The 15,934-nt window shown below is 38.0% G+C and overlaps 1 protein-coding gene across 3 annotated transcripts in view; it reads left to right on the forward strand.

Annotated features, from left to right (window-relative positions):
• Positions 1-2,811: 2,811 nt before the first annotated feature.
• Positions 2,812-15,934, forward strand: part of kansl1l (KAT8 regulatory NSL complex subunit 1-like) — a 37,311-nt gene continuing 24,188 nt past the window's right edge. For 2 of the 3 annotated variants that reach the window (XM_056465877.1, XM_056465878.1), the window contains exons 1-4: positions 2,812-4,115; positions 13,369-13,510; positions 13,969-14,142; positions 14,252-14,376. In XM_056465877.1, coding sequence (XP_056321852.1) covers positions 3,283-4,115; positions 13,369-13,510; positions 13,969-14,142; positions 14,252-14,376 — 1,274 coding nt within the window. In that variant the 5' untranslated portion in view covers positions 2,812-3,282. The remainder of the gene's footprint in view (positions 4,116-13,368; positions 13,511-13,968; positions 14,143-14,251; positions 14,377-15,934) is intronic. The other variant, XM_056465879.1, reaches the window with a different exon arrangement.

The following is a 15,934-nucleotide window of genomic DNA, read 5'->3' on the forward strand; positions in this document are numbered from 1 at the left end:
ATTTCATGCTCAAAATCACACATTGTAAACCAAAGCCCAAAACTCATTTTCAAAAACATTAATAAACTAACACAATACACCATGTCTAACAAAACACTGCAGCCATGTTTTAAAGTCAAATAATTATTTCAAACACTAACACATGTTCTCTTCCAACTGGAACATTTAGTCAATCATAACGCATTGACAAAAAAACACTATACAAAAAATGACCATCTCAGAGTAGCTTTATAAAATGTAGTTCATGTAAAAAATCAAATAAATACAGACACAGAATTGCTGCAGTATAGACTTTATTTGCAAAAAGACATCACTGCAAGATATACAAACAGAAATCTTCTGCATTTGGCCACATGTTCTCATTCACATCACACCTGATGTCTTTTCTGGCCAGGCATGGAAAGAATTCTCTTGTTCCTTTTCCACACAAGATCAGCCCAAATAGTTCTCTTTTAGAACATATGATCATGTGATTGGAAAAACCCGAGTGTGGTTCCTAGATGACAATCTGCTGTGATTTATATATTTACATAACTGCAATAAGCTGCTTCTCATTGGCAATGGAATAAAATACAGGAAATATATTAGTTTCAATTCACAATATGAACCGCTGTTCACTTTGACTGTAACCCTATATAAGTTATGTTTAAACCATGATGTTATCTGTTCTGACATACAGTGTGAAAGCATTTGTAAAATTACATTGTTTTGGTCTTGGTTGAGCTTGAATGTAAAAGAAGTACAAGCATTTTAAATTAGTGTTAACTGGATGCATTTTGTGTCAAAGCAACAAGAAATGTGTTATTTGTATAGCCCATGAAGATGGATGTTGTGCTAACCGTGTTAAGAGTTTAGGAAACTTGTTAAATGTATTGAAAAAAACTGTCATAGCGATTGTGGAAAAAAAACAACAACTGTATTTTAAATGTGAGTTTTTATTTCGGTTATTACCATGATGTGCCCTGTATCATCTCTGCTTTTCTGCAGCAGACAAGGGTGCCATATTCCTTGACAAAATCATGCACATGGTTTAAACTGATCTTCTTTGGATGTATAAAATAAGTCAAGGGCGTAGATTTGCTCTTGACATTGGTGTGGACGTACATCCCTAAAGCACATGCGGTGAACAGCACAAATTCTGTTTCATGAACATGAATAAAGGTTTTAAACACTTAATATACAAATAACAATTGATGAAGCGCATACTATGCTGCAAAACTCAATTTACATGAATTAATGCAATCTGGCTTTAAGGAGGTATGAATGTACAGAAATTTTGAGAGGCATGTGATGCAATTTAACCATTTCATCCTGATCATTAATTATATATGTCTATGAATTTAACCCTTTGAGCACATAGGTTACTAATGGTTGACAGAGCATTATTTTATTTTTAAGGCATTCAGTTATTGGTGGGGACATTTCAGTAATTGGTGGATATTGGTGGGGACACACTCTTGAAATAAGTTAATAATAATGAATAGCAATACCATGGACAATATTTAAGCAATATTTAAGCAAAACAGTAACAGGGTGAACGGTAACAGGAGTGACATTTTTTGCTAAACTCAGTCATTACTACTAACAGTATATGGTGAACAACAAGCTAGCACATAATGACCTGAGAAAGATTTGAAACATGTTCATTAACTGTATTTCTCAAAATTACAACAAAAAAACCCCACAAATGTTTCCTCTATAAAAATGGGTAACAGGGTGGACGTGTTATGCTTACAACAGAACACTACTCTGAAATATTGAAAATAAAAGAAGATAAAAGAGTCAGACTTCTCTGCTTCTTGTAGACAATTTTTCTCCATAATTGTGAGAATTTCTGTGAATCACATGACTAGACCCCCCGGGCGGTGTTAGATTAGATTTATGATAAATTTATGTGGTTTTGAAAACTTTACACAACATTATCATACAGCATGGAAGAGCCAGGATAAAATGTAAAACTACTGACTGTGTTTGTCTGAAAGAAGAAAGTCATTTACACCAAGGATGGCTTGAGGGTGAGTAAATTATGGGGTGACTGACTGTCAATAAATTTTGGGTAAACTAGGCAGTTTTGAAGGCAAAGATGTTAAACCCGGTAACAACGAGTATATAATAAAGTAGGGTTTGACTGTATTAACATGTTATTCTACTCAAAATGAGATTGTTATTGGTGATATTGACTTTGTTTTACTCCCACCTGGTGGACTGAATGCATATTACAATCTCTGCTCAGAGCAGCTGGAGCGTTCAAACAAGCTCTGCGTTTCAAGCCTAAACACGCACTTAGTAAGAAATCAAAACAAACAAGAGCAGCTTTTAGGAAATCATCTTCCTTTAACCAACCTGAACTAAAAATGTGATCTAGCTGTGGTAGAATTCTGAGCACTTTTGTTTTAAGATCACGAAAATAATCTTCAATTCCATTCTGTTAATCAACAGCACAGGCAATAAGGATTTTCTCTCCCAATAGCTCAAATGGGCACAAATATGCCACATATCTCGTGCATGTCAAGACGATCTCAGTTGTTTTCATTGCCGCAGTCACACACACACGCACACACAAGCAAAGCCGATAACGCTCGTTGTAAAATACCTATGTACAGATCAAAATAAAGTTAGATGAGTTAGAAAAAACACTCATAAGTTTTTATATTTATTTGTGTAATATTTATGTGTTCAATTAAAAGTAACCAACAGTGTACATAAAATCGAACACACACACACACACTCTCTCTCTCTCTCTCTCTCTCGGTCTCTCTCTCTCGGTCTCTCTCTCTCGGTCTCTCTCTTTCTCTGCGCTACAGTGGCGGTTGCTCAGTTGTGTGAAGGAACATATCGGACTGGATTAGTCGATTTCCGATCTCAAAATAATTTTTGAGAAGTACTTTTATGGCTCATTCATAGATGATCGTCTATATGGTATGTCTGTTAGTTTCTGGAATGTGGGACTGTTAAAAGGTGAGCCGAGGACTTTATTTTTCCAATCCTACCGTTATTTTCATACTGCGCTTATCGCGAAAAGTAAAATGTTAGTTTAACCGTTTAAATATTTGCCGTTATTCTCTATTTTTTTGTATAGGCTACTATAATTACCTGTTGTAACAGACGATGTCTTTTTAGCAGACCAGTTTGATTAATTAAACAGTTTCAGATGATGCTATAAGGTTCATCAACAGTCCCAGGACAGGAAAAAGGAACTTACTCCAGCTCTCATTCAGTCATCAGATCAAAACCTTTACTGATTTCATCCCGTGCTTTGAGTAACTTAAAAGTAGTAAGAGTATGGACAGTGTGGATGCGGAGAATAGCTTTGTGCAGAACATGTGGCAGCACCCTCCTTCATTTGTTCACCTGGACCTCCTGTCATCTAAAGGTTCTCCTCAGCTCTCGCCTTTGTTTCAGGACTCGCATCCCAAAGGTTTTCTGCTGTCAAGCCCAGAACCACTGCTCACCCTCCTCTCTTTAAACAGGAACTCACCGGGTTCTCCAGCAGGTGCTCCACCGATGTGTTTTATGCCCATTCTTGAAGACAATGGACAAGATTATGTAGAACCTACTCGCACTCAAAGGCATGGTGGTTCTACAAAACATTGGCCAGTTGGCACCAAACCTCTTTCTTCTGAGCAATCACAATGTCCTAGCAGGAAGAACAATGCTTTAAATCATACATGGGTTGGTGCTGTGGAGGAAATGGAGGAAGGGTTGATGATTCAGTCATTGTGGCATCTCTCCCAGCATGTTTCATTGGCGAATCGAGCTGGTTGTTTACAGCAGAGGGTGTTGGCAGTGCTTGGTGAACATGCTTCTAGGCACTATTGCCAACAACTGGACGGTTTGAAGAAGAAACTTCTTGAAGCACGCTGCTTCCCCAAATACTCAATGACATCAGACCCTCTTTTTGAGACTGCACAGGTAGACCAGGCTCTCAGAAGGAACTTCCAGTTCACTCAAACACATAAGCAACCTCTGAAATCCAGACATGTGCAGAATTTTGCTCACAGTGGACATGCTGTTCTGCAAGGACTGCTGGAGTCTCTGGACTCTGATGCCACAGCGAGCAGCTCAGATGAGGAGGGGGACCATGAAGACACAAAAGCAACCTCAGACCTCCCACAGTGAGTATGCAATGTTAAATAGGCTTTCTAATGAACGTTAAGGCTTTTGTTAAGTTGAGTTTGACACGTGGAAGAACTTACACCTAAATGAGAGACCTTTTGGTGTTTGATGTAAGTTTAGCACCATAAATGATTACAAAAACACCATTAAAGTGGATTGTATGAATTTTTTGCTATATGTCTAGTCTTCGAAATGGATAAGGATGTCCAAAATGCATATGGATGAAAGAGATACAGAAATTCATTGAAGGTCATTATTTTGCTGACAGTTTATTGAAAAATAAGCTATCTGTCTATCACAAAAATCTCTTGCATTTAAAAAAATATTAGGAATGCTCTGACTGATCAGCTGAAGATCATTATCGGCCGTTAATCACATTTTATGACTCAATCGGTACTCGCCAATCTCAGGAACCGATCGCATGTGTTTTGAATGAAATAAAATACCCTGGAAATCATGAAGATGAGAGTGAATTAGTAAAAGAACAGATTGCGCCAGGCATTGTGATGTGTTTTAAGCTTTATATTTGTTAGGTTAGATGAATAGCACAGTAAAGATATCTCGAGTGCACATCCCTGTCTCTCTCATCGAGCGATCGAGCTGCTGGGAGGCTGTCTGGAGCATAGGAGCTGCAGTCACAGACGTGCTAGTTAGAGAGCAACATATTGGAATGGCCTTGCATGTATTTAAGCCATTTTACATGTATAAAAACTGAAAGTTTGACTATTTTATTATTATTTTCTGTAAAGCTGCTTCTGATTATGACATATCTACACAAAATAAGAGACATGTTTAGGGGATTTTATGTAACATCCTTAATTTATTCTCTTAGGTAAGGAGAGATCTCCACTTAAGTCTCATACTTAGAGGGAAAATGTGCTTTATGCATTGTAAAGCTTGAAGCATCAGAATCGGTATTGGTATCGTCCAATCACTATGAATCGGTACTCGTTATCGGCTGTAAAAATCTTGATTGGAGCATATATATATATATATATATATATATATATATATATATATATATATATATATATATATATATATATATATATATATATATATAATAATAATAATAATAATAATAATAATAATTATTATTATTATTTCTTTTAACATATGTAACATAATTTGTAAGATTCTGAATGTTTGTTATTTCTAAAGAAATCTCTTTCTCATCAAAGCTGCTATTATTTAATAAAAATACAGCTAGCCGTAATAGTGGAATATTGCAATGTAATATATTCCTGTTATGGGGAAAAAAGCTGAATTTTCACCTGTAATTACTTCAGTATTTAGTGTCATGTGATAATTCAAAAACCATGACTAAAAAAGGATACTGTGATGCTTGTGATGTATCATTTTCACAATTCTGTTCACAATTTTTGAAATCAAAATCTTTTGTAAAATTATAAATGTGCTTACTACTACCATATTTTTCCAATTAAATGCCTCAAAAATAAGACATAATGTAAAAAATTATATAAACAATTTTAGATGATCTAATAATATTTATATTATCTAATAATAATGTGAAAATCTGCATAGTGAGAGCGATCAGTGATATAAATGTAACCCCACCGGTCCTATACCTCCTAATCCGCTCCGAGCTGCAACCGGCGACTCTCCGCATTAGAGTCGGTTGCTCTAACAAGGAGGCTAAAGACTATGGCCTCTAGTGTCTGTCGCTAGAGCACCTTTAGAGGTCAGAGGAGTGAGGTTTACCAGCACAGCGCTTACTAGCTGGCCTCCGTTATGCCCCATTCACACGGGGCTTTAGCGTCAACGCTTCCCATTCACTTTGAATGGGTGACGTCAGGCATTGCCAAACTGCATTGTGGATCCATCTGCGTCTCTCACTGCAGAAGTTGGGAATTTCTCAACTTTTTAAGCGCTAATGGAAACGTCAACTAATCAGATCACTGTATGCAAATACACCAGCTCAGACAGTAGCAGATTGCAGCCTAATTTCATTTGCTGACGCTGCTATGACGATCGCGTCAGCCCAGTGTGAATCGGGCGTTATACTCACCCCCCTAAACTTCACTCCCATCTGGGTCACGGCACCAATGTAACCCCACCGGTCCTACACCACCCAACCCTCTCCCAGCTGGGATTGAACTGGCGTCTCTCCGCATGAAAGTCGGTTGCTCTAACAAGGAGGCTAAAGACCATAGCCTCTAGTGTCTGTTGCTAGAGCACCTTTAGAGGTCAGAGAAGTGAGGTTTACCAGCACAGCACTTACTAGCTGGCCTCCGTTACATAAACACAACATATATAAGACTCAATCTCTAGCTAAAAAAAAAAAACCTTGGGTGGGATCTTGAAGTAGGTGAACTGGAGGGTAGAATTAATCTCTATATAGCAGTTGCCAGGCAGTAAAGGAGAGCAAACTTTTAATGACAGACCAGCCGTGAGTCTTTGCCAAGCAGAGAGCGAGAGAGAGCATAACGACATGTTCGGAAAAACAAACAGCCCCATACAAGATGGAGAGAGCTAGCGTTTGACTCTGGCTGTGTGCTGTATCTTTCTTTAGGTAGTTTGCTCTCAGACACAGAAGCACTCTGTTCTGTACACAGCTGTTGAGAAATTGTCACCGCATTTCTCCCCTGTGTTGAAGATGTTTATCTGGTGTGCTAATGTGCAGCTGGCTCTTCCTCCTGTTCTGTTTCTGTGTAGCCGTAGTGAAACAGACAGCTGCACTCTCCTTTTCCTGGGATGAGTAAATAAATAGAGATCAGGCTGCCCTTCGCTAGATCAGAGCTTTCATGTCCCTCTCTGTCATTCGCACAGACACTCTGCACTTACGCTGTACTGTAAGATCGTAGCATGAGCACAGATGGGAGAACATATAGTATCAGTATTAACAGCTTTCAAAGGATCTATCTTTTGGAGAGCACAGTAAATTGGAATGATTTGTTGTAGTAATTTTTAATGTAGCAAGATTTGTAGTTTCTTGTGTAATTCGATTATTATATTGTTTTTGTTTTGTTAAAGGGCACCTATTTTACCCCTTTTTCAAGATTTAAGATAAGTTTTGGTGTCTGCAGAATGTGTCTGTAAAGTTTCAGCTCAAAACACCCATTAGATTATTCATTTTACCTTTCAGAATGTTGTGATTTTTCTGCTCTGAACACAATGTAGCTGTTTTTATTGCCTATGCTAGTTTTCTCGGCCCACCATTTCCTCGTGCCTGTCAGAGTGTGCCTCAATCTCCAGCTGCGTCAGATAAACAGCACAGTGACAGACATGGAGGCAGATCTCATGTAACGTTTGTGAGAAATACTACAGTAAGAACTTTCTCGACAATTGTTGTAGTTGTTGTGGAGTTGCAACGATGAGTCACACACAATGTCTGTCACAGTGGACACACACACAGCACACGCACAACATTGTGCTGTCTCTGCACGGCACATGTGACAGGGTACACGTTAAGACCTATTGCTGTATGGATATCCATTATCTTGATGTACAAAATACACCTGATGTACTGCTGTAATGTTTTTGTAAGGGCCTTCTCAGTTTATTTAATGTTACTTCAGTTGTACTGCAGATTTTACTGCTGTTGATGCTATGTTGCATTATAGTTGCTGTTGTACTGTTCACTTCACTGCAGTTATTTTCTATTATTCGATTTTGCAAATAAACTCTTAAAATTCTATTTAGAAAATTATTTGAATCCAAAAAAAATCCCTGGAAAAAGTACAAAATATTCTTGAAGATGTTGAAGAACAAACCCCTTGGAACACAAGTGCAGTACAGTTCTTACCACACCATTGACATATTAGACCACAGCAGCACGAGTGCAGTACAGATGTAGTTTACTTGTTTCTATACTGGCAGTTCATATAACCCCAGTGGATCACACAGCTCTGGAAAGTCTTGCAGGCTTGGCAGCCATTCGTGGAACTTAGACTGCGGCTCTGGCCTTTCGTGGGACTCAGGCGGCAGCTCGGGCCTTTCGTGGGACTCAGGCGGCAGCTCAGGCCTTTCGTGAGACTCAGGCGGCAGTTCGAACCTTTTGTGGGACTCAGGCGGCGGCTCGGGCCTTTCGTGTACTGGCGGCCATCTTGTCAGGTAACTGATGTGCAGGAGACAGGAGTGATGGTGATGCCAGCGTTAATGTCTCGGTGGAGTGTACAGCAAGCCCTGTTGTCATCTGGTCTCGCTGTACACTGCCACCCCCCCCAAAAAAATGTATTTTAAGGGTGTCCTCCACCTCGGCTACAGTGAAGAGGGAGCCACTCATTTGTAGTGCCAAGTCTATGTATTTTTTTAGAGTCCACTGAGGTTTGTGCAGTGGCATGCTCGAATAAAGGGGTTCAGATAACCTACCATGAAAAAAATCATCATTAATATCTTGTCCAAAATGGTTAGATGAGCCAAATTGATAAAGTCCTCCAGATGTTCTTTGATAGACCGGGCTCCCTGACGCAGGCACATGATTTTAATACCTGCTGGATCCATTGTGTGGCCGAGTCTTTTGTAACCAGGGGTATGACACTTACAACAGAGTTCGGAACCAGATGCAGGTTTATTGAAGCAGTCAGGCAAGCAATGGTCAACACGGGTGCAAACAGATGTGTGAAGGCAATCCAGAATCGTAGTACAATAACAGGCGAGAGGTTGGAAGGCAGGCGGCAGATAGGGACAAAAAGACAAACTTGGCGAAGGTCAAAACACGGAAAAACAAGACACGGTAAACGCGTTGTAATGTCACTTGAAGTAAACAAGAATCAGCAGCTGGAGTGAGTGTATGTGCTGCTTAAATAGTGTGTGTAATCAGTCCTTGACAATCCTTCGGTGGCGTGTGTGTAATCAGTCGGAATGAGGAGCATGTGTTTGAGTGGAGTGCATGTATGAAGTTGTAGTCCTTAACAGGGTGGGTTTGTAGTCCATAAGCTATTGTGTGTGAATTCCAGCGATCTATGGAGTTACGATCACTGGTGATTGTGACAGCTTTTACTGCAGTTTACTGCAACTTATACTGCTGTTGAACTTTATTGTACTGTATTTGAACTGTGTTTATACTTCATTGTATTGCAGTTTCGCAATAGTACTTTATTTTACTGCAGTTATACTTCTATATACTGTTGTTGTACTGCAGTTACACTGCAATGTTACTTGAGTTTACGGCAGTTGTTTTTTGTAAGAGATCGCTGTAATTCATTACAAACATGCACTGTTTTAAAAACGTTTTAAACTTGTAAACCTCATTCTTGATCACATTTGATGATAATTGATGATCACAGCGAGCTGAACAGATCTTATCTTTTAATCCCAGTTGCTTTGTGCGCATCTTGTCTTATGGAAATGATTATACGTGTTACTACGGAGACATGGTAATACGTGGCTGTCAATCAAATGGGTGGGCGGGGAAATCGCACTCCAACGTCACGTTGTGGTCGGCCTATTTTAATGTCAGGAAATTAAAAAAAAAACGTTGTGTTTCTATCACTCCAATATGACTGTGGACACACTATACCCACACAGATCTGTCCAAACAGCTCCCAAAAGATGATTTTCATCATAGGTGCACTTTAAATGTTACATGAGAATGAAGCTTAGGACTACAAGGAGTTCAGAATTTGTTCATATTTGTTTTGGTACAGCATGCAAAGGATTGTTTGGAATATATGGACTGATATGGTGCAATTAGGCATGGGACGATAACCAGCTTCGAGGTTTACCACGGTTTGGAAAAGAAGCAGTTTTAAAACCGCAAAAATGTTCTGTTATACCATTCCTTCAGTATATGTAAGTTTAATTTTTTTTTTACGTGTTCAAATATTTTATACATTTTTTAGAGCAGTAGTGTCTACAGATGTGAAGGACAATCCACAGCAAAAGCGAATGGTTTGCCCATGATTCAGCAAACATTTAAAAGCAAATCGCTTGTGCACCTACATCCAAACATGCTATTAACCTGAACTGTGCAGTGGATTGCTTTATATATAAAAAAAAGAAAGATATCCAAAGATACTTTTTCAAGTTATAAAGAAATCTGTTTTTAAAACTAATGAAGATAGCAGAAGACATTAATTAATTTTAATTATTTAGCCTGACATGTTTTCTGTTTCAAAATACTTTAAATGTTTCTTAAAATGAAATCTATTGAGGAAAAGAACATATTTTAGAGCAATAATCACGATACTCTTAAAACAGTGATATTTTATCAAAGGTTATCATACCATCAGAATCTTAACAAGATGTTGGAAACATTCCTTAGATATGTTGATCAGTATTAACAGGAAAGCACAATAAAGTTGCTGCAAATATGTTGTGTGCCAATTTCCCTCTCTACCACATAAATGTGCTCAGGATTTAAGCTTTGGTGACATGGTGCGTTATTATGTTGGAAGTAACAATCATAACATGTGTACCCTCAGGGGGGTCAGCAACAGTCCAAGGTTGGCAGTGGCATTTAAAGGATGTTTAGTTGGTACTAATGGACCCAAAGTGTCCTAAAACATATTCCCCACACTATTACAGAACCAGCCTGAATCATTGATAAAAAGCAGGATGGAAAAATGCTTTCATCAAAATCTCACTTACTAACACCTGAATGTTTAAAATTTAGGCTGCTTGTCACAAAATTCTCTTGAATTGAATTGCTTTTCTAAGTTACTTAATATTAGTTCAATACCAGCCTGAATCATTGATAAAAAGCAAAATGGAAAAAATTCTTTCATCAAATTCTTACTTTAACATCTGAATGTTGCAGATATAAATAAAGGCTTCTAAGCAACCTCTTTTTCTCCAATCTTTGTTTGGTTTGCCTGTGAATTGTAGTTTCAGTTTCCAGATCTGATAGCTGACAGAAATGGCTCTTGATGTTCTGTTGTAGCACATCTTTAAGATTTTGGCATGATTTGTGCATTCAGAGAAGCTCTGCAGACCTCATTATACTGAGCAGTTCTTTGTTACTTTTGTTTTGTCTTTTGTCAGCTTGAACCAGTCTAGAAATTCTCCTCAGCAATGATTTAGATTTTTTCACCGACAGAAATGCTGTTTTTCAGACTATTATGTGTAAATCCTGTGGTTGTGCATCAGCAGTTTCTGAAATACTCAGACCACCCTGTTTGTCAGCAAATACCATGCCATATTCAAACTCATTTAAATCATCATTCTTTCTCTTTCTGAAACTCAGTTCAGTGGATTGTCTTGACAATGTCTACATGCCTAAATCCTGTACATTTACTTGCTCAATGTGTCAGATGAGGGAGACATATACAATTTTGTTTGAAAAGGGAGAAAAAAATGTATTTGATTTGTTGAAATGTAATAGTTTTTAAAGATTTTACTTTCACTTAACTATACTCTCTCAAGTAAATCAACTTTGCAACTTGTCTCATTGCACTCATTACTCATTGAAAATAAATGACTTCTGATTGCTTTGTTGCTGGTTACTGCTGTAAGGGTGAGCGCCCCTTAATCTTGGTAGCAGACTGTGTGTGTTTTTTAAATCTGTTCCCTTCAGGCAACAAAATAGTTTCAGTGACATTTCCAGATGCTCCAACAATCTCAATTACAATCTTTGCATTGGATCCGAGTTTTAAGCCAGTGGCCATTGCTCTGGATTCTTTAATGAAGCTGAATTGCTACAAGCTTTTGAATGAGTTGTCTGGCTTTTGGCCACAGAATTGCTTAAGAGCACTTTGTGGATTGAGATTGGGCTCTCAGCCAGTGGAGTGTAGCGGCTTTGACGTCAGCACTCCCTTCACATTTTTAAGTGGTTAAGTTGTGGTTACTTAATTCTGAAAAAAAGAAATGACTCAAAGCTTTACTGGAGCTTCAGTATTTGCTTAGTTGGTTTTAGAAAAAAATCTGTGAATTAATGATCTGGATGATGTTGAGACGTTAAAAGAAAATGAAGCAACATAGGCAACTGGCTTTTCAACTTTTCTGTTCAGGAATGGTATTGCCATTTGTTTTATTGAAAGAAAGTTGTTCCCTGTAAATGTGTGTTGAGAGAGAAAGTAGGCTGGAGCGGTGAAGTGTTTGTTTACATGGTGGCCCAGCAAGACTGTTGCCCCAGCAGGTGATCTTATGATTCCCAGTGTATTTGTACGAGTTCACTCACTGCTGCTCTGCTGCTTTGTAGATATTTCTGGAATTTGCCAGGATGTGGTGAGAGTCCATGTCCTTCCCTTTATGACAAATGTATATCAATGAGTACTTTCAGAATCAAACTCATATCATCTCAAACAGACTTGTGTGTTGTTGGAGATGTTTTCATCCACTGCGGGTGATTTTTGAGTCTTATTTGACCACAATTTTCTCTGTGTTTCAGCAATTAGAATGATTTTTGGTGACTTATTTTGACACATATTTTGGGAAAATTCTTTGAAAGTTTTTAAAAACTCAACAATACACTCAAGTTTATTGTTTCTTTCATTATGTTAATGGCTGTTTTTGCCCTCTTTCGTTATGTTAATGGCGGTTTTTGCCCCATTGACTTTCGTTATAACTACATTTTTTGATTGCAAAACGATGACACCATATTATTACACTGTAAAACCCAAAAAGAAACCAAACAAACCATTTAAGTTCAAAAATGAATCCAAATGAGTGCTGTGAACTTAATCTATTTGAGTAATTTAAGCAAAGTAAAACCCAATAAATGAAGAGAACTCAAATCAACAGAGAACTGTAAAACCCAATAAGTTAAGTCAACTCAAACCATTTGAGAAAACCGATTGCAACAAATCATTTGAGTTACAAAACTAATCAATATGAGTACTGTGAACTTACTCCATTTAAGTTGAAGTAATGAGATATTTAATTAACACATTGCCTTCAACAATAAATTCAAAACTCTTTTCAAATAAGTAGAATTAACTTTCAGTCAATTTTGAGTTAACTACACTCATTTCACTTGATAAAGTTGACCATTGGGTTTTACGGTGTATCTGTTCTTGGTTGTTGGTGGGTTTCCCTGTTAAGAAGAGATCAAATTTAAGTCACCAGATCTCAATCAAATAGTGAACCTTTAAGATATTGGACCAATATTTCCAAGGAACGTCCAACACTTTGATTTAAGACACTTCTGAAGGAAAAAATGCCGTCCAACTTGGGACTGTCATGGTGTACCTAATAAAGTGGCCAGTGAGTGTTTACGATAGATTCATAAATATAAAAAATAATAATAAAAAAGACTGCTTGCTTTGGGGATTGTCTTTGTGTGTAGTGAACTGCAAGTCACTCTGGATAAAATCTCAGACGATGACCTTTTCTTTCTTTCTGGGAGGGTAGTTGTGATGTTTGTGAAGTGAGATGGCTGAAGGAGAGAGCTGAAATCTGCAGTCGCTGGACGCGGATGCAGATGAGACTGTCTGAGCTGGACTCTCAGATTCAGAGGATTGAAAAACTCTATCGGCAGATCCTCGCTAATAAGGTAAAGTATCAGTACATATTGGACAAGTACATACAGTACATATTATACAGTACATAACAGTACATGATAAAAGTAGGCTATGATGGCTGAAATGCAATATTTAAGAATTGTTGGTGAACTGGAAAAACTAAAAATGAATTTACTGAATTCCTGTGTCTTTTATAACAGATGAAGTTAAAACAGGCATTCAGAATATTTGAATTTATTAGATGGGATAGCCCCTTGACATGAACCCTCTCACTTTAGGGGTCCCTAAGAAGTACACAAATCCAAACCTAGCACAATAAATCATAACAAATCGACAGATATATATATATAGCTGACTTTTGTTCCTTAAATGGAATAATTAAAACTAAATTCTTTCATCAATGAACACTATCATCAATGTTTTAATTTTGTCACTACCGCATCAATGGCCTCAACATTTTAAAATAAACATATCCTAAAATGTCTTTCAGAGTCGTGTGGTTTTGGCTGAGTGCCAGCCTCTGACAGACCAACAGATCCAACACACTTTGTGGACAGAGACTATGGATCTGTCATTTACAGCTGGGAACATGCGAGATTTGCACTCTGATCTAGAGATGGAACCCAGCAGCCCCACACGCCTTCTGAGGAACATCGAGAGACAGGTGAATACATCTCAGGCATTAAAGATAAGAACATAAAAATAAGATAAAGATGAAAGATAAGATGTAATGTTTGATTCCCAGCTCAAGTCATGTGTTTGTCTGTGTTCAGAGTGCACAGCTTACTCAGATTGTAAACAGCCTGATGCCATCTTTCTGTGCCTCTCCTTCCTCATCACCTTTGTCTAAAGGACCCTGCAATCGCTGGAGAGATCAACAGAAAACTGCTTTCAACAGGTAAGGAGCAAATCAGCACCTTCGAAGTCATCAGTGAACTAAAACTGACCTTGGATATGACACAGGGAATAGTTCACCCAAAAATGTAAATTTGCAAGTTGGTTTACTCGCCCTCAGTTCGCTTAAGATGTAGGTGACTATCACTAGACTATTAAAAGAGATTTTTAGCTGAAAACGTGGTCATTTGAGACTTTCAGTGCCAGTGTCAGAGGCCAAAGTCAGTGGATACCTGTACTTTGAGAGTCAAAAAAAAGCATAGTGTTTTCATCATCAGTCGGCCAGAATATTGGAGTCACAGAATGTAAACAACGCCACTGTACTGAATGAAACTGAACTGTACTGAATGAATACTTTTACTGAATGCTGACTATTTCTGCTGAAAATGATCAATTATTGCGATGTTTTGGCTGTACTAATAGATTGGGCTGAAAAAATGTTTAGAGTACTAATAGACTACCAAACGTTCTAACAAATTAAGCAGAAGAGAGACAAGAATAACAAACAAAAGTTGTTTGTGGTTAGCTAAATTGAACTAGAATTTCCAGTTCAAATACTATGAAAACATTCATGTTTGTTCGTATTATTGAATTAATTCATTTTCTTTTCGGGTTAGTCCCCTTATTAATCAGGATTCACCACAGCGGAATGAACATCCAACTTATCCAGCACATGTACTATGCAGCTGATGCCCTTCCAGGCGCAACCCAACACTGGGAAACACCCATACACTCTTGCATTCACACACATACACTACGGCCAATTTAGCTTACCCAATTCACCTATACCGCATGTCTTTGGACCGCACCTGGAGGAAACCCATGCGAACATGGGGAGAACATGCAAACTCCACACAAAATGCCAACTGACTCAGCTGGGGTTACAGCCAGCAACCTTCTTGCTGTAAGGTGATTGCGCTACCCACTACGCCACCTTTATTTATTTCAATTCAATGTAATTCAATATTAAGCTAGTCTCTTTTTTAATACTGCTCATACATATTTTAATTCTGCTTATGCACTGCTCATACACCATCTTTTAAAATAAGTTTGTCAAAAATTGCACCCTTTCCTGCTAGCTAAGTCCTTCTCTATAATGTATGATTCAGCTGCTTCTTCATGTTTTAGCTGTTTTTAGACAGCTTAAATAGGCAGAACAATGTATTTGGTAGTACTTTAATGGTGCAATCCATGCTTTCATTTTTGCACTTGAGTATTGCCAGTATAGCTGCACATATGGGTAACTGACCAAATTTTGACGTAAGTACAAACCCTCTTTAGTATGGCTCTTGATGGTACTTTCTAAAGTTAAACAGTTTGTTGTTTACAACATTATTACTATTATTCGACAGCCTCAGCAAATCAGTGTGGTCATTACAGTCTGATGCATGAGCTTCCTGCTGCATAATGACGTATGAGCTGGCACAAACTTGCACATTGGCTGATGCTGTTTATTTATAAAGCAAAAGGAGGATGTGTGTGTGTGTGTGTGTGTGTGTGTTATATACTTCATTATGTGACAGTAAATGTGCTATAAACTGTAGTAAATGCATTCAGGATCA

Source organism: Danio aesculapii, chromosome 9 (genome assembly GCF_903798145.1).
Source record: "Danio aesculapii chromosome 9, fDanAes4.1, whole genome shotgun sequence".
NCBI lineage: Eukaryota > Metazoa > Chordata > Actinopteri > Cypriniformes > Danionidae > Danio > Danio aesculapii.